Below are 20740 nucleotides of genomic sequence, written 5' to 3'. Positions count from 1 at the left end.
GAGAATAATACATGGCAAAATCCATATCATATGTCGTATCATCCCAAGACACCAATATCAGCCCTAGGGCCTTTAGGATGATATGGTCGAGGGTGATACGGCATGTGATACGGATTTTGCCATGATTTATACGCTTTATCATATATTTCAACAGAAGAGTATTATATTATATGAACTGTTTTCTGATCCATAGCACTTGGTTACCTTCAGTTCTACCTTTGTCTTGTTTTAAAAGTCTTAAAATAACTCCTAAATTACTTATCCGAATCACCTGGGTTACCTTACAATTTGTGTGCTGTGGTTACTAAAAATATTTTGTTTATTATTGTATTTTTTGTGTACTTTGTATTTTTTATAGTTGTATATAGTGTTCCAAAAAATATGGAGTATTGACGTTCGTGCCGTCACATACCAAACAAAGACGTCATTCAATACATTTCGTCACGCCCGAATGACCGTTCTATCATAACTATCTTGAGGAAAAATATTTCTTTAGCTTACATAAATAAATACTGACTTATGTGAAATTAAAAAAAAAGTGGGGGTGTGATAAATGGTGTGAAAAAGGGTATGCGATAAAGGGTGCACATCAAAGTAGCGCGATATGGTTTAAACAGCAGGATATTTATCAAATATTCAAAACTACTGTATTTACTACTATACATATGATAAATATATATATATATAGAAGAATATATAGCAAAATCAGTACCGCATGGTGTATCACCTCGAGCAACTAATATCAGTTCTGATGGCTGAACATATTGGTCGAGTGGTAATACAGCATGCGATACGGATTTTGCCATTTATTGATCTGTTTATCATATATTTTGACAAAATAAAAATCATCATATGTAAGGGAAAAAACATTCAATTCTGTGGTGGGGGTCATGCAGATTTAAAAACTGAATATTTAGGCCTCCTTGTAGATGAAAACAAATCATGTTGTTTTACCACATATGCAAAATAAATAGTGTGACCCCAAATACATTTTTGTAATCATTTACAAAGGTATCCAATATTAACAGAAATCAGGGAAGAAGTATTATCAGTTGTTGTTTTGAGGGCTATTGCAGTTAACGTTCACTGCTTTGCCCTAAAAATAACAATACATGGCAAAATCAGTGTCGCATTCTTTATCACATCTATAAAAGGAAAGCAGAACAGAATAGCAGAAAACTGAACTGCTACAATAACAAACTACAGCATACATAAACACAGACTATTTTGTAACCACTACCATTATCCTGATATTTTAGGAAAACATAGTGGATTGGATCGGGTTTCATGATAAGTCAAACTTCCTGCTTATATTTTAAAATTAAAAATACCGTTACGCAACAGGAGTATGGGACAAATAAACACAGAAACACACATGAGACTTTATCTGTGATCTGGTAATTAGATAACGGACCATAGAGAAATATACCTTCATTTATATATTAGATCGGAAACAAATAGTTTTGTGTAAATCAGAATTTGCAGAGGAATACTGTTTTATAGAAAACCTTATTGAGTGGAATATGTTTCAAGAATACAGACATATATGTTTCTAATATACGATATACATTTCAAAGAGATCTTTTGATTTGAAATAAGGAGTCACATAGGTGAATAATTATAAGAATAAGAAAGCATATCAGTAGCGATTCTTGGATTTGAATAAGGAGAGACACGAAGGCAACGTTAAGAGTATCTACATCCGAATATGACCCTGTTCAAGTCTTGGATTTATTCTATTGGAAGCTTTGTTTTATTTACGTTCAATTCGCCTAGATTTCAATTTCTTGTTCATGAGGAAACTCATGTTTAAGTTTAGTAAAACTTCATGAAGGGTTGACAAAGTTATTCATTACAAATCTTTATCACATGCATGAACTACCTAGTCGTATTTGGAATAGCTTTTAGGAATTTTGGGTCCTAAATGCTCTTCAACTTTGTACCTCTTTGGCTTCTCAGCGTCACTAATGAGTCTCTTATGTAGACGAAACGCGTGTCGTCGTATTAAATTATAAGCCTGGTACCTTTGATAACTAATCACAACAGACTATACATTAAAAGTTAATTTACAATGCACAAGGTATTTGTAAATTATGGAAGAATAGGCTGAACATTCCTTGAAGGTTTAAATAAGGTTCTTTCTATTTAGCTCTAGATTTTCGCTAAATGTTTATTAAGCAAAAGTAAGTCATATTACCAAAAACAAGTTAACAAAACCAGAAAAAAAGTTTTTTCTTAAGATGCCATTGTTGGTCATAGTTAAACATCTGTCCCTATTCGTAAAATTCCATTGAGTTATTGATATCAGGGAACTTTAATTAAAGACTAGTATATAATCTCACTTCCAAAAAAAACGCCTTTTCTCGGTAAAGTAAGGAAAATTCAGAGAAATATTTATATTTTGATCTTGACCTTGAAGAAGCTAATAATATCATTCAATGGCCCTTTGAAAAAGTTAAAGATGTCTAGAAACAACTCAAACCTCAGACTGGTACTAAGCATAAATATTTGACGTCAGATGCATGTTTCATCTACAAAAGACTTCTCAGTGACGATATAAAAAAACCAAGTCCAAAATAAAGTATGTAGTTAAAGACAAGAATTTTTAAAGAATTAGCCATGTAATCTATTCCCGGAATCAAAAATCCATAGTAATTAGAAAATATCTAAATTTTGTTAACCATGTTAACAGTTCAAAGTATAATGGCAAAAAAACTGAACTTTGAGGAAAATTCATAACGGAGAGTCTCTAATCAAGTGGGGAAATCAAAAGCACAAACACACCAAACGAATGATTCTAATATGACGTGCTTCTTTCGCTTTGTGAACAACACTGGGATAAAACTCTCGATATATCTATCCTTAGCGCAGACTCCGAGATGTACATAATAAATAGCTGTTACAATATACTTCGCTAACGCTCAGGATAAAATGCTAATATCACGGCCCAGACCATGTGTAAATTTTCAATAATCTATGGCTTCCATGAATTATTTCTTAATTAGCAGCTCAATACTAGGTGCTTGATTTTTTTTTAATATCAGATATGCAAACAGTATATTATAGTAGTTAGCATTGCAAAAAAAAACAAATAATTCTTTGTATGCTGTCAATGCATAGAAGAAGCTTCTGTCAGTTCTGTAAAGATAAAACAAAATGTTAACGTTTTTAAAAAGAAAAAAAAAAGAAAAAGAATTGAACTTAAAGTTGACGACACAACTAGGAAAGGATTAGTTAAGTTTAAACCAGCTGATTAAAACAACCTTTTATTTCTGAAAGAGCTTACATAGCCATTGTACAATAGACATACAGGGATAAAAAAAAACTTATATGAATTCGTTTCCCATAAAAGGATTGCTATGTCTAGCTTTTGCAACTTTAATATTTTAACTCCTATTGAATATTTGACACTGCCGTTTTTCAAATGTGCATGTGGTACGAGAAAATTAAATTCTTTAGCTTCTCATGTTTTATTTTAGTAAACACAAAATTAACATATTTTTAAATATCAGTAATTTCTTATTCATATTTATTTATTAACATCAAAATAAAATCAAATGACTAAATAATTTATCAACCAGTTGATAATTGGTGAATGTTTTGCCTATTTTGCAGGAGAAACCATACATCTGGCGTTTTTGTTATCGATATATATAGAAAAAAACTTGTACTTTGATACTTGTTTAATTCATAATAACAAATAAACCACTAAATAAACAATCAATTGAAATCTCAGGATGGTACTTATAAACGGAAATGTTTAAAGTAGATCACTTCTGAATTATTAAGAGAGAGTTATACAATGAAACATAAAAGTAAAATAATGAATGCAAATATATATAGTCATTACATTGGTTGCAATGAATTACATTGATTTCCCAGTTAAAGATAAAAACCGATAATTTCACATGTGAAATACACGTGGTTATTTCACTCTCTGACGTCATACAACAATGCATGTTGTCAAGACGTCGATAACGGCGGATCAAAACAAATTGTAAATGCGTAGAAAAAAGATATAATTCCTTACATGTTTTACATAAATTTCTTTAAAAAAAAGGCATTTGCCAATGTAATAAGAAGAATAACTAATTAAAGAATTCAAATATCGAAAAATATTCAACTTGTGACCGAACAACACTGATAATTAACTCATGCGCTACGCGCATTCCTGAATTAATGTAGTGTTCGGTCACTCGTTGAATATTTTTCTCTATTTGAATTTTTCGATTAGTTATTCTATAAATATATATTATTTTTTTTTAACATAACAGAAACAAAAACTGATAATTGAAATAACGAGGTGAGCTTATTACCATTAAGGATGTTTGCTTGTCATTCCTTTGGAATTTTCGTCAGATTTTCGAAATCCTCTGGTGGTTTTATCCATTTAAATGCCTTAAAACTTTTGCCCATGTACCCCCATTTTTCTTTTAATAAATCTTTTACATGTCTAATTATCAGCCATTTGTACAAGTCTTACAATATACTATTTTTTTTAATAGTTTTTGAGAACTTGACTGGTCAATGATAAAGCTATGAAAAATCAATAGCGAACATTTTCCCACCAAAATTCCAATGGCTAATATCTCGAAAACAAGCACATTGACCCCTATATATTTTTTGCTTTTTTGATTCCTCAATTAATCCCCTATCAATATATACGAGTGTAATGGAAAGCTACTTATGAGCGACGAACTTCCTTAAAACCACAATGTGTATGCCTAAGTGCGATTTTACTTAGTTCCTTCGTAAAAATAAGACTCAAATATAGATTTGGTCGTTTGCAGAAACTTGTTCTTTCTCTTGCAAACACTGTTTAATAACATAATAATCTGAAATACGTAACTAAACTTCAAAGTTATACGATCCATATTCATAAATATGTCTATATAGTGTGCTTTGTAGTTACTATGAGCACCTTTGATGAACTGACAGCTCAACAATTTCTTTGTATAATATGACGGAACCACACCCTTTTAACCGCGGAAGGATTTCATGTGCATATATCACCGATATATCTAAACCAAAAGTAGCATTTACCTGTTTGACAACTTCTCTTACCAGTTTCAATTTATAAAACTATATTTAACTCAGGGAAATCCCTAAAGTCAAACGAAAAGAAATATATTGAAATACAGTATGTCTACTCAGGAAGCAATCGAAATGTAACTACTCTAACAACGTAAAGATGTGAACATTGTTTGTATTAATATTTCCTGACAAATTGCTTGAACAGTTTAGGAGAGTGCAATCCAATAATACAGTTATTCTATATATTTCATATATAAATGTTCGAAAGAAACCAACAAATGTAACTGAGGCATTTTGATATACATGTACAGCATATAACCCAAATTGATTGAAATCACTCGTATTTATAAAACAAATATGACGTACAAGAAAAACATAGCTTACTACCACCTTCGAAATTATGACAGGATACCTGCTCTTGAAGGTGCATTAGCTGTCAAAATCGTGGCCTCGATTTGACTAAAATTCTCATATTTGATTTATAGAATGCTAAAAAACATTTTAAAATTACAATAAGTCTAATGTAAGCGGTGAACAATGCATGTACTCAATAATGCATATCAGAAGTTTGTGTTTATTTTAATCTAGATGAAATCTTATTAATTATCGAGATGACCTCCTAAGACTGCCGACGGTCACATAACCCGATATAAACATAAAAATCAATATAAACGGGTAGGGGCCTCGTGCAATTTGGATTGTCCAAGGTCTGGTTGATATCATATTATTGGTTAAAAAAATATTGAACTAAAATTTAACCTCTGTAACAATGACCTTTTCGTGAATTGAATTCAAGGTTGACATTATTTTCCTTTTAATTGCTAAACATGATTAAAACATGAGTAACAACTCTCTAGTAAATGGGTAAAATTGAATATCACATGAATGCGGTTTAATGATGTCGAATTATTCACTTTCTAGTGAATAATTCATCAGCAATGTTTCCTCGTTCATTTTGACAAAATTGAACTAAATTGGCTGCTAAAAGCGAATATTTTATTTCATCTGTCACTTAAATTGGCCATTAAACAAAATTAAATCAAATTCTACTTTTTTCATATCTTGCATCAAGTTCTTATTTAATAAAATTATTTAAAACTACACTCGATCGATGAATGTATGAGGACATCAAACTGCAAAGTGCGTTTATAAACTAATTTAGGACAACATTACACATTTCTAAACCCTTTATTCCATCACGATAAGGGTACAGTTGGCAAAGGATAAAAATTCATCTCATGCAGAGTATTTTAAAAGTCATGTTCTAACAGAATGCTTGCAAGATTGTATGTGCTCAAGTAACGGAAAATCTAAATGTTAAAATACATCTGTTTGTTAACAACAAAACCTTACATGCACAAAGATGTGCACCGGTCAGGTCAGAAATCTGCAGAAATTCCCAATCATATTCCTTGACAGATTAAACAGAATAAACACCTTAGTGAATTATTGCTTGAATCTCTTCGATGACATTGGCTTAACTGTAATCGGGGTTTTATGAATTACATCCATGAGCTTTTGCCAAATATGCGTTGAATTCAAATCAATATTTGTCAATTTTTCAAGAGTTTGAATGTCAACAGGCAAGGTGACTACTGTATCATTTAAGTTATATGTGAAGATCTCAAACGCTGGCTGTTGACACAATATAAATATGTTAGTAAAGAGACTCAATTGACATTTGTAAGAAACAGTGCAGAAAGATACACTTCATATTTGAGTGAAATTTAGAAGGAACAAAGAATAGAGAAGAAGCCTATTATATTGCAAAATTGTGTGACTAAATGTCAATCCACCATTTTCTACATAAGAAAATGCCTATGCTAAGTCAGGAATATGGTGACTTTCCTTTTTGAATTTTCCTCGTAGTTCAATATTATTGTGATTTTACTTTTTATAATAGGTTTTATGACTATTTGTATATGATCCAAGATACAAGAGTACTTACTTTTTATTTCCGGTGGGATCATTCTTCTTGGGCTTTTTTTTCAAATGTTTTCAGCATCACATTTGAGTGAGATTGACCAGGAATCAATTTATGGATATTTTCACTGGAAAACAGATACTGTCCTTTAATAACATTTTGGGCAATACAACATTAAGGGTGTTGAAATATTTGAGAGCTTTGGATTTATCTAATAACAAGATACAGTATATAGAGCCAAATACGTTTAACTATCGTCCAGGTTCTCTCATGACGATTCGTCTAAATGGAAACTTTCTGAAAAGCATTGATTTATCAAACTTATATCTCGATTATTGGTTTAATTTTATCATTTTGACTGACAATAAAATTTCGAAGTTAACAAATGAATTATCTAGTAAATTCAATTTTTCAAATGGTGGGGGAATTATTAATTTAGCAAGAAATCACATTTCTGAAATGCCAAATCTATCGAAATTAGGATTTACCATTGATATTTTATTAAGTGCTGTTTTTAAATATTCCATCAATTTGAAAGAAACCCCAATAAGATGTGATTGTAAGTTTGAAAGATTTATTAAAACCATAAAATTTGCTGCCAAAGGAGTGCATAATTTAATTTGCAAAGACCCGCCCCTACTTCGCGAGAATAGGATTGTTGATATCAGTGAAGACCTTTTAAAATGTGCTATATCGATGAAAAATGGATGCCCTCCTGAATGTAATTGTTTCGAACAACCATCGAGGTCTAGGGTTGGGGTTAATTGTTTGTCGACTAGAAAGTATAAAATGCCGAGTGTTTGTCTACAACAAGATGATTTAGATATTAATTTAAGCCATAACTTAATTTCTGTTTTTGAATACCGTACTTTTCTGAATAGAACGTTTTCAATTAATTTTTCTAATAATAGAATAACAAGTGTAGATCCATTTGTTTATGGAATCATGAAACTACGGAATATTAATCTTCAGCACAATAAAATAGTTCAGATTCATTAAAATGTACTGTTAATGAGAAATGACCACACAATATCGTTTGGACGTATATCAATCAAGTGTTCCTGTAAAATGAAGTGGATTGGATCATGGCTAGAAAATCAGCACAGAAGACATGGAGTAAATAACTCCATTAACTGTCATATACGAGGTAGAGATATTCAAGCGAGTTCCATTTCTAAGATGTGTTCCTTTGTAAAACCGAATTCCACTGTTAAGTATGTACTACTTAGCTTCGTGATATCTATATGTGTATCATTAATGCTATGCTTGAAAATGAAATACGAACTGTGTCTCCTTTTAATGAATTTTAAAGGACTGTACCTAAATAATTACGACAATCTGGAGCCGACCCGATTCGACGTGTATATTTCGTGCAATGCAGAGAATGACAGCATAATGAAATGGATAAAGACAGTTGTATTCAATCTTGAAACAAGTGGCTTCAAAATTTGTTGGCCTCCAAGAGATTTTAATGTAGGCGATGTGTACGTTGTCAAATTTCGACCGAAATAGCGAACTCAAATTCGTATTTAGTCGTATTGAGTGAAGGTTCTTTACAATCACAATTTCAAATGATTTAATGGAACAAGATTTGGGCTCAGTACAAGACCAACATATCTCGCAATATTTTTGTTATAAATTATGATATGTTGGATAGTTGTAATAGCAAATTTAGGAGACTAAAAGCCTTTGCAAGACTGGGTCATACATTTGACTTTTGTAACTTTAATCACAAACTGATGAATGAGTTAGAAAAAAAGCTACGACCAACGAACCTTCAAAATACAGCTTGATTTTCAAATAGTCTGGTCGACCTAGCTAAACTCCCGTATCAATTTGACATGTTTTTTCCTGTCTAAGTATTGAAATCTAAAGCGATGTATATAGAGAATTATACATAGGAAAATCTGTATCACAGTATAAAAAACTCTTTCTGAATAACTTGCCTACCAATAAAAAAAATTGTAACAATAAACCAACAATTAAATAACAAGTATACTTAACATTATAAACAAAAATTCTTTGAGACTAGTGAGTAAATTTGAACGTTTGAAATATCAAAATTTAAAGTTTAACCCTATTGCTGCCCGTAGTTTTGTTATGATTTCATTTCGTGTGCAAGAAAATATGAAAGCGTGTCGTCTGTGACGTCATTTAAAAAAATGTCGTAATGACCGTTCCTTTTTAGACTCATGGAAGCTATGTTCGATCAAAAAAATACTATTACACATCGGCAGATATAATTGTAGCTAACTAAACCTCTTACTGACAGTCGCATGTAATTCCAATTATTGTAAAAGAATGTATTTCGGGATAAAATCGTGCTGTTTATATGCAGCATTTGGGAAAACTGATCTAATCCACAAAAAACTAAAAATTCTTATTTGTATATTGCAATGATCATTTAAAATTTAATATATATATATCAATGAGTAGGCAATTGATAGTTGGTGAAATCATCCATTTTTAATCTAAAATTACCGAAAACTTAATTTTCTATTTTAGTACAAGTATGATACGAATGATCAAAATATCTGAATTTATATATTGTTGAAATATCGGAGAAATAGTTCTTTTATTAAGCTAAAAATTAATGAAAAATCCAAGGAAATTTGGTTGATTTATCATTTTCTATTGCCGTTATCATGTCAAAGATGTATTCTTATCAAATACGCTAGAAGCGCGATTCATTTAAATATGACTTACAGTTAGGATAGAAGGAATCAAATAGATAATTAAGTTGAAGAGCACTGAAAACAAAAAGCAAATATCTATTTTTGTATGTTAATTTATGTAAAGCCAAAAAAAATAAAAATATCCTATTTAACAGGTAATGGGTTTCATCCAACATTTATTTGATTTTGTATTTACATTGTATCATGGATCACATTTATTCGTTCACTTTATGCTCACTTGTGTTAATGTGTCTTTTGATTGAGTTAAGTCTTTTCAATTTATATTTTATAGTAAGTCTTTCTATGCTGTGATGTTACACTACTGTTTCAGGTGTTGTTGTCGTTTGTTGATGTGTACCTCGTTTCTCGTTTTTCATATAGATAAAACCGTTGGTTTTCCCGTTTGAATGCTTTTACACTAGAAATTGTTGGGGCCTTTTATAGGTTGCTATTCGGTGTGAGCCACGACTCCCTGTTGACCTCAGTACTTTGACCTATAATGGTTTACTTTTTATATTTATTTACATATATCAATTGACAAATACTTTCTTTTTTTTTAACCTAAATAATTTTCATGTTTTCAAATGATAAAATAGCGTGAGATAGGATCGATTTCTATTGTATTTAACTAACAGTGGCAAGAACTAAAAGGTGTAAAATCCTTTACAAAAAAATCACAGAGGCTATGTCCATAATACAACATGTTTTTACTTTCCATTAAAATAAAAGTTTACAGTATATAGAAGTCACTATGAAATTAAGAAACCTATCTGCAAAGATATATTTCTTTTTTCGTATGTTGGCTATACCTTATTTCCTATGATGTCTTAGTTTTAAATTGCCTTGCTGTTGTTTGAGAAGATGGACATCATTCTTTGTTTAATGGATATCGTCATATCGTCTGGTAAAGGTGGAAGGGGTGTCGACTGCCATCATGGGATGAAAAGAAACAATAGGTTTTTAGCAAAGAACGAAAATGCTGTGTTTATTCGTTTATCATGTGTATAATCCCATGCCACCTGCATTCTGCATTGTTAAGAAATCTGACCTGGGTTTTCCTATTTTTTTCTTCTCTACATTCATTGAATATTATAGTTATTTCCAAGACAAAAAATCATTAAAATTGTTAGAAGAAGGAACATGTATAATATAGATATGTAATGGACAATGAGGGTGGGAAATACAGATCTGAGTTCTAATTAGATATTGGCTTCATTTCTTAGAATTTTAATTATGATGAAAAAAATCCGGCGTTAATCCAAATAAATGCAATTAAATACGATAATCTTATTTCTGTAAAAACAATTCATGACAAACTGAGGCGTTATAGTTTTTTTACATTGGTTACTTACAATTGTAATATTCTTGTAAGTTAAGTTTAAATTCATTGGTAGATCATGTAGCAAACTCCGAAACAGTGGTGACGTTGCTTCGCTAAACTATCAAGTCAACGTAGCGTAGTAAAGAGGACGTAACCGCTGTTTCGGAGTTCGATCATGTAGATGTCATTGCACCCAAATGTTTACAATTTGATTGAACTATTTTAATAGCTGAGTGATTGCACAAACAAAGCACCTACAAAAAAATTGAAATGTAAGTTCTTTTAAATAGATAATTGTCCCAAGTTGTATGACTTGATGGAAATATCGTTCACCGAAGCCGACGGATAAACGATATCTATATGTTTTAACTAGTATTGACTGTCTTCTATTAAAAATTAGGAGAGAGCATGTTTGACTTTTTTCTTATCACATCGTTCAGGGAAAAGCCATAACAAATTTATAACTGAAAATATTAAAATATTTAAGAATATATATGAAAAAACAATACACCATAAAATGCCAAAATGCTCTTTTTAAATAGAAAAAAAGTGGTTTGATTGCCAACGACACATCTCTCTACAAAAGACAAAATGACTTAGAAATTAACAGCTTTAGGTCACCGTACGACCTTCAACAATGGAGAGTAAAGAATTCAGCTTATTTCAACGTTTAGATACAAGTACACTTAATAAACTGATTTACAAATATCTTTTTCTAGATAATTGACTTTTTTAAAAATGGCAGGGAAAGGCTGACTCTGATTTTTACTGTATGTTTAACGCTGTCATTATTTGAGGTCTCAAATCGTAAGAACAGAAATCTAAAATCTGATCAAATTTTGGTAAATGATAAATGACTTTTTATGAGCAATTAAAATCGTAGAAGGTAAAAAAAACATTTGACAAAAATTCCTCAAACTGACCTCAAGAACATACGATACAGTTTTGATCGCACGGTGATTGTTTTGTGAAAATTTGCATACAGGCTTTTTTGACTGATAAATAAACTCATCATAAATACCAGGATTAAAATTCTATATTTACGCCAGACGCGAGATTCGTCAACAAAAGACTCATCAGTGACGCTCATATCTAAAAATGTTTTAAAGGCCAATTGTACAGTAGTTGTCGTTTGTTTATGTAATATATACGTGTTTCTCGTTTCTCGTTTTGTTTATATAGATTAGTCCGTTGGTTTTCCCGTTTGAATGGTTTTACACTAGTAATTTTGGGGCCCTTTATAGCTTGTTGTTCGGTGTGAGCCAAGGCTCCGTGTTGAAGGCCGTACTTTAACCTATAATGGTTTACTTTTTAAATTGTTATTTGTATGGAGAGTTGTCTCATTGGCACTCACACCACATCTTCCTATATCCAATTAGAGTACGATGTTAATTGAATTATGTAATAAAAATTGTATCTTCATGTGCGAAATTTCGAGATAAATCGGTTCGAAAATTTTGCCATGTAATTAGAATTTCATTTTCTTCGACATCTCTTTCCTTAGACAGACATACTAAACTTTTTTCATTCGAAATATCAACACATATGATTTTTGTAAAACAACTTGAATGCTCTTAATTTGTGTAACAGTTTAGTGAAAATAATTAAGATATTTATAATGAAATTTCGAGATTTGAGTAAAAACAGCATTTTTTGCTGCATATTTTTACTTGTAAAATAATTCGGTTATTTTTTTTATTATTAAAAACGGTCTTTTCCTGACATTTTGACGTCGCGAAAAATCGCATATTACGTTAGCAACGTCATTACCTCCCCTGTTACTGTATCGCATGCCCTAAATAAAGACAATGTCAGATCATATGAATTACTGTGTAAATCATTTAAGGAAATGACTGTATAATTTTTATCAATTGACGGAAGGCTGGTGTAGTATATTTTGTTGTGATATAGAAGAACAAATGTTGCATTATAGAGGTTTCTATAAACTTTAAGGAAATGTGTGTGTAACGAGTGTAAGAGGTTGGAAGGTTGATAAGAAACAGATATCAAGAAAAAAGCACGTGTGTCCTCCTACTACACGATCTTATGAACAAATCATCGTCCTGTTTATTGTTGTAGTACGTATTATATATTTGATGTTTGGCATTAAAGCAACACCAAATTAAGGTTTTTATTCTTTTTTTTAATTTCGCTCGAAAAAAAGTGGGGGTTTTCGATATGTTTTCGGGTGTTAGTTTACGAGAACGTTTCAGGTAAGAAGCGGTATAGTTTTATTACGAGTACAAATTCTACCCAAAATAATGAGTTTACCAACTATGTCGATTTTGTTTTGCAAAAATAAAAAGTGCTGATGCCAAGCACTATAGTTCATGTGCAGACGAAGGCTACAATTTGGGTCTTATGCATCCCTCATCCGTCACAACTCGGCCAATTCCGTAGGATAGTAGCGGATTAACCCGAGGATTGCCGATTGATACATCCCTGATTTTCAAATATTTTTGTTTGAATATTTATGCTGCAGGTAATTCAAAACCACGCTTCAGACGCACGACATAAAAAATAGCCATTTTTATTTAGTGTGTTTGAGAAAAACTCAGCGGTAATGACAAGACATTGTTGAAAGTTTAGGATCAAGTTCAGTGTCAAAATTGTGAGTGGGGAAATGGAGTCGTTGATGGCTTGTGGAGCGATTGTTTATTCAATAAAGATGTTGTTCTATTCTGAACATGTTCAATATATTCTTTAACTGGTTTGAAATCTTTCCTTTAACGTCATAATCTCAAAACACAAAAGCTGGGAGTGACATCAACGGCAGTTATGCCTCATAACGTCAGGTTTTTCTATAATCAAAGGTGTCACGCCTTCTTCTGTTTACGGATAACTGATTACTAAGAAGATCTTATTAAATTAAACTTCCTCAAAACAGGAAGGGCTCTATATTCACTGCAACACGCATATGAAAACAATAAATTAAAGTGATTGATGTATGAAAGACAAAAGAAGATATATTTGATCCTTAATAATTTTGCTGATATTGTCATTTTCAATTTCAATTACCGAAAGAAAATTCTTTTACAGATTCATTGATTTTGTTTTTAACTTCGCTCGCAGCCCACTATTGTCACCTGAAAATTCCGGAAAAGAATTTTTTTATGTGGCCAAAGCAGCAGCCTAACAATCTTTCATCGAAGAATGATCTTCCAAATATATCGTGTCAATTTGCAAAATTTAATTCAATATAAGTAGGGGATTTTTTTCATAATTTTCATTTGTGGTCGGAAGCTAAGTAGGATATAACTTCAAAATATTAAATTTCTGAATATCAAAAATACGAATGACCTGTACATAGACACATATATTAATTCAGTAGTTGTGTTCTGAATGAGAAGTATGATGGAGCGTTGTAATATGGTAAGTTAATTCGTTTTTTTTCAAACGAGGTAGGACCAATGTTCTTGAACTAATTTCACTATCCTGGTCATTTTCTAACTGTTTACACTATTAATCAAAATCAATTTATTTATGTACTCTTTCATATCAAATACATTAAACTACAATTTAGAAATATTTAAACAAATCATGAATGAGAAGGATATTCTTATGATATCCTTCATATGGTCATATTTGTAAATTTACTGCTTCGGAAGCGTGAAAATTATAAACTGTTGTTTTCATTTTTTACAAAACTTTTAATTGCTCGAAATGGTAAAGATTTTCTACTTCATGAATAGAATACCTTAACTGTAACCATGGTAACTGACAAAACTTTCTGAAATTTAGGTCATCAATGCTGTTCATGTGTACTTGATTTGACTTTTAAAACATTTTTATTCGAGCGTCACTGACGAGTTTTTTGTACACAAAATGGGGGTCTGGCGTACAAAATTGAAAGCCTGGTATTTTATCTTTGATAAGTTTTTTTTAAAACCAAAATCTTACCTTCACTGCATGTAAAGGTACGTATTGTTACCCATAGATTGGATAAGAATGCCTTTTGAAACATAGTTTATATGTCCAATTTGACATAATTATTAGAATCGTCTTTAACAGAAAAAAAAATTGAAAATCATTGAATACAAAGACGCATATGCGATAACTAAAGCATAATACAGTAAATACATCCAATATAAAGTCAGGTAAATAAAACAAGAACTTATATTATTTACTTGATATTGTGTTGACGGCTTTAAAAACAGGTTTTTTTTCCTGATGAATAAATTTTAAAAAATCAAGTTATTGGTACTTCTGAAAAAGTAATATCCCTTAATTCTTAAAAAATGACCTTTTCATACATAGTCAAAGTTTATGGTCAAAAACTTAAACGTTTAATATGTCTTCTTCATCATGAGAAACGCTATCATAATAAGACTACATGTGTCATATATTGAGCAAAGAAGGACAATGATACACGCGTTTACATCCGGTTTTCGTAAGGTTCATGCAGCACATTCTTTTGCAGTTCCTGTGGAGTATTTTGTTAACTGTTGTTATGATTTTTGTGTTTTTGTGTTGTTGTTTTTTAAACGTTTTCTTTTCTTTTCTGTGACTTATACTATTAGTTTATATTGCCAACTGCATTTCTTCTTTTTTGCAAAAGATCATTTAAACAGTTTTGACAAGTTTTCATAAAATTTTGAAATAATGAGTGGTATCTTCTTTTGCAGATGAATTTGTTCTTCATTACTTCTAGTTTTCACATGTTTTTAGCAGCAAACTTTAGTGATATTACTAAAAAACCAATCGCTGAATATTTTCATTGGACAGATTATACGGTTGCTAGTAAATACCTTATGTGTCCAAAATCATGTAAACAAAAAATCACAAAACGGCGTAGTTTTGCAGGGAGAAATGTTGCCAATTGCTGCGTGAAATATGCACGACCATACTGGATAATTGAGAAGTTGATTAGAATTTTACACTTGAAATCAAAACAAGAAAACGATTTTGTTATAATTAACGATGGCGCTACTGGCACATTGTTTTACAAGATTTTATACCAGCAGGGCGATTTAGAAGTTATTCCAAGCAGTCTTTGTAAATTAAGAGGTATAGTGGATATAAATTTTTCTAAAGACCAGGTTGGAAATATTACTCACATCGAATGTTTTCACATGCTGGACACATTAAACCTGTCTTTTAATAGAATTGCAGTATTGGGAAATACAACATTCAGGAGATTGAAATATTTGAGCGTTTTGGATTTATCTTACAATAAGATACAATATATAGAGCCAAATACATTTAACTATCGCCCAGGTTCTCTCATGAAGATTTCTGTACATCACAATTTTCTAAGAAGCATTGACTCAACAAACTTATATCTCGATTATTCGTTTGACTTTATACAACTGAGTAACAATTGTATATCGGAGTTTGCAAATGAATTGGATTTTAAATTCAATCTTTCAAAAAGTGGGGGAAATATAAATTTAAACTCTAATCAAATTTCGGAAATACCTAATTTTTCGAAATTAGGTTTTACCCGTGATATTATTTTTAGTGCTTTTTTCAAATATCCTATAAACCTTGAGGATAATCCTATAAATTGTGATTGCAAGATAGAGCCTTTCATGGAACAGTTCAAATTTGGCAGCAAAAATTTTGAAGAAAAACGAAAATTAACTTGTGAACATCCACCCTTTCTTCGTGGTAGACGGATTTTTAATATTAGTGCAGACCTTTTCGTATGTAATATCTCAATGAAAGACAAATGTCCTTTTAATTGCAGTTGTTTCGAACAGCCATCGAGATCAAGAGTTGTGGTTAATTGTTCTATGAGGGGAAAATATAAGTTGCCAAGTGTTTTGCCGGAACGAAATCGTTTACATATTGATTTAAGTCATAATTCCATAACAGTTTTCGAATACCGTACTTATTTAGATAAAACGTATTCAATAGATTTGTCTTATAACCGAATAAAGAGAGTGGACCCGTTCATTTTTGAAATCCTGAAAATTAGCAATATCAATCTCAAGCATAATGGTATATCGCAGATTCATAAAAATGTACAGCTATTTAAAAATAAACGAACAGTTCAGTTCGGAAATATAACTATCACGTGTTCCTGTGAGATGAAGTGGATTCAGGTTTGGCTTGAAAATCAGAACAGAAGACGTAGAGGCAATAACGTTATTACCTGTCGTTTTCCCGATAAAACGTTGAGGCAATTTCTATCTCTCAATTTTGTGCCGATAAAAAACCGCGATCAACTGTGCAATATGCATTTTTTACTTCAATGTTAATCGTAATTGTATCTCTGTTTCTTTACTTAACACGCAAGTACGAAATATATTTACTCTCGAGGAATTTCAAAAGTCGGTACTTTGGCAGATTCAATAATAAAACCAGTCAGCAACCGAACAAATTTGATGTGTACTTGTCGCTCAATGCTGAAAATTACAATACAATGAAATGGGTAACAACAGGTCTCGTTAAAAATCTAGAAAGAAATGGCTTTAGAGTGTGTTTGCCTCCTAGAGATTTCATTCCAGGTGATGTGCAAGTCGAACAGATTTTCACTGAAGTTGCAATTTCAAATTCGTATTTAGTGATTTTGAGCGATGATTATTTAAAATCACAAATTAATATGATTGAATGGAACCAAATTTGGACTCACTTCAAGTCGAACAACCCTCGAAGAATTGTTGTAGTTAATTATGATATTTTGGATAGCAGTCATATCAAAGATAGGAGGTTAAAAGCCTTTGTACGAGTTGGACAAACATTTGACTTTTGTAACTTCGACAATAAATTGCTAGAAGACCTTGAAATAAGGCTACGAACCAACAACCGTCAGATAAAAAGTGTATCTGATTAATATTCCGTGATCGGCGTAGCTAAAATGCAACATAATTAAGTCATGTTCAATTCAAGGAAAATAATGTGTGAGGTGCTTCATATATTGTGTAATACAATCTTAGGAAAATATGAGTTAATGATTCCAATTTGGATTTTCTAATGCAGAACATTTTCAATAGATAGTTTACGCCATATATATTCAGAAATATATTGATATTAATATGCAAATGTAAGACATAAAACATCCTTATCATTTGTGTATTGAGTTTTATAATATCTTTGAAAGTTTATTTTCTGGTTGAAGATGAACAAATCTCTTTTAGTGAGTCTTTTTCGTGGTATATATCAACAAGTTTATGTTGTGTTATCGTGATGGATTACTAGTCCATCGATAGTATCTTCAGCTCAGAGTCAATGCTTCTGTTCTGGCATGGTTTATACCATACAGAGAAATCCGTCTCTCATCAATATGATACCTGTCTAAAATTCTCCTTTGAATAATTTAGATATTATTAAGAACTCTCTTGGGTAAAGTTTACCAAGATGAATTTGACTTCCTATCATATAAACTATAATATTTCTATGGTTCTGTGGATTTGTCATGCTAGTGTATGGCTAGATATGAGTTTTGAACTGTATGTAGTAGCTGAAAAAAAAACATATTAATACACAATATAAATGATACGGGTTAAATGTGAGAAAAGGAATGAATTTTAAAATACTTATTATTTTGTGATTTCGGGACCTTTTATAGTGAAGTATACGGTATGCTTTTGCTCATTGTTGAAGGCAATTTTAAAACAACTTGGTGCATATCTAAAGACAACTCGGACCAGTTTTCAAACAACTTGGTGCACATCTAAAGACAACTCGGACCAATTTTAAAACAACTTGGATCACATCTAAAGACAACTTGGACCAGTTTAAAGACAGCCCTGACCACTTACGAAAGCAATACAAAAAATTTGAACATACTAGGATCACTTATTATCACTTTTTATATTGAATGGCATGTAAAAAAATCTGTTGTTTTATTTATTATATTGATATATCTGTTAATGTGACTGTATAAAAAAGAAGATGTGGTATGATTGCCAATGAGACAACTATCCACAAAAGACCAAAATGTGTTTACTAAATAATGTAAAAGTAACTGGGAACAGATTCGTAAATAAAGTCATAAGGGATATTTGTAAAAAATTTGCAACTTTTAGTTACTATATAGAAAAAGCTCACAAAAATATATCAACGATGTCTAGTCTATGATTTGCAAAGGAAAACCCCAAAGGTATGTTGGATCGAGAAATAAAATATGTTACACAATGACATCATATATTTAAGATTCAAAGAAAGTTTCTGTAAACCTTTATATTAAAACAAGAGTTTATGAAGAATTGTGGATAAGAAATGTGTACCACACCCACCCCCTCTCCCAACCCCCGAATCCCTCCTCCGAGTTCAGATAAAACGATGACAAAATATATGATGAGCTAAGGAAACTTCCAAAACTAATCTTGATCATAAAATGATTTTAATAAGTTTTATCGAAAGATACAAAATCGCTACATCCAGATAAAGCAATAGTCCATGAATTTTTGGAAGAAACCAAAAAATAAAAAATAGAAGATGTAATATGGAATTATATATAGTGATATACAAATGTATACTAAAGAGTGAAGATACAACAAAGTAAACCACAAAAACATCTTTTTTATAAATAAACGAAATCGTAATGCAAAAGTAAACCATGTGATTAAGAATCTGTAAAACGTTTAAATATTCTTTTATGCGGATCCGGAGCAGTTGTTGAAACAAAAGTAAAAGACTGACAAACGAAAAAAAGACGGACGAACTGACTGACTGTCGAATCACTATATACAGCCCTCTTCAGAAATTCATTGTTATTGGAACACTTAAAATATGAGTATTGAATGTTTAAAATTCTTATCATAAGCACTAAATTTCCTGATACATTTAAGTACGGTTATTTGTTAAATTGGTTAATCATTTATCTATGCTAAGGTCAAAGTTTAACCTTGCCGCATATTGCCTGTACTTGATACCATCGGGAAAATACAGCTACTGACTTCCTCTTTCCTATTCGAGGACGAAAACATGTCATAATATCCACTTAATTGAAGTGTTCTAAATGAAAGAAATATCTTTTGAAATATCGTATAATTATCTTCAATCCGGAGGCTGGGGTATGGAGAGAGCCACGCTCTGTATTTTTGGAACATGAAAATAAGGAGATGTGGTACCGGTATGATTGACAATGACGCAACTATCCACCGGAGTTCAAATGAATGGAAAGCAATATAGCCAGCCGTACAACCTTCAAGAACGATTAAAATCAATAACATATAGTGGGCTATACAAGGCTGCCATGAAAATTCAAACGAGAATACTAACGCCCTTATTTCTAACAAAAACAGGTTACGAAACAAAAATACTACGCCCATGAACCAACGAAAACCACTAAACTGCAACTTCTGACTTGGGATAGCCATTTATAGAATTTGACGGGATTAAACATGTATGTGAGCGCTCAAACTTCACCGTAATCTGTGACAGTGTGTAACAGCATAAAATAAAAAAAAATGTATAAATCAGAAACAATTGGATTAACTCAAAGTATCTGTTCGATCACGACCACAACTAACATAAAAACAATAGACACAAATCAGCGAAATAAATAAATGATGTTCTCCCTGACTAAAATATCAAGCAATACACATTCAACGGATTTAATGTATAGACGCCAAAGACAGTCCGGGAAAAGCATGAACATAAGCAATGACAAACTATAAGTGAACAGTATCGACAGGATGTATATATATTGCAATATATCTTTAGCTTTGTTTTACTTTTTTTCCAAAACAAAATAAATAGAAGTACCAATAAAACAATATTCCAACATTTTTCTGTGTTAATTTGATAATCTTTTATTACTAACAGCTACATGGATCATACCTAAATTTACGGGTTTTTTAAACATCAATACCTTAAACATGTTAAACATTAGAA

General features: G+C 31.3%; 1 protein-coding gene across 1 annotated transcript; it reads left to right on the top strand.

The window, feature by feature from the left end:
- The first annotated feature begins 16485 nt into the window (after positions 1 to 16485).
- Positions 16486 to 17836, top strand: LOC139504336 (protein toll-like). Its single transcript, XM_071294407.1, has 2 exons — positions 16486 to 17135; positions 17180 to 17836. Exons 1-2 carry the CDS (start codon positions 16486 to 16488, stop codon positions 17730 to 17732), a joined length of 1203 nt encoding a protein of 400 aa, XP_071150508.1. The 3' UTR covers positions 17733 to 17836.
- The last annotated feature ends 2904 nt before the right edge of the window (positions 17837 to 20740 follow it).

Source organism: Mytilus edulis, chromosome 14 (genome assembly GCF_963676685.1).
Source record: "Mytilus edulis chromosome 14, xbMytEdul2.2, whole genome shotgun sequence".
NCBI classification, from domain to species: Eukaryota; Metazoa; Mollusca; class Bivalvia; order Mytilida; family Mytilidae; genus Mytilus; species Mytilus edulis.
The sequence above is the reverse complement of the archived record's forward strand: the minus strand, read 5'-3'. Positions and strand labels throughout refer to the sequence as shown.

Bases quoted from the DNA above. Each gene is read 5' to 3' on its own strand.
- LOC139504336 (XM_071294407.1), top strand. From the start codon at position 16,486: ATGGAACAGTTCAAATTTGGCAGCAAAAATTTTGAAGAAAAACGAAAA. The intron at 17,136-17,179 runs GCATTTTTTACT...ATCTCTGTTTCT, and splicing joins CGCGATCAACTGTGCAATAT to TTACTTAACACGCAAGTACG.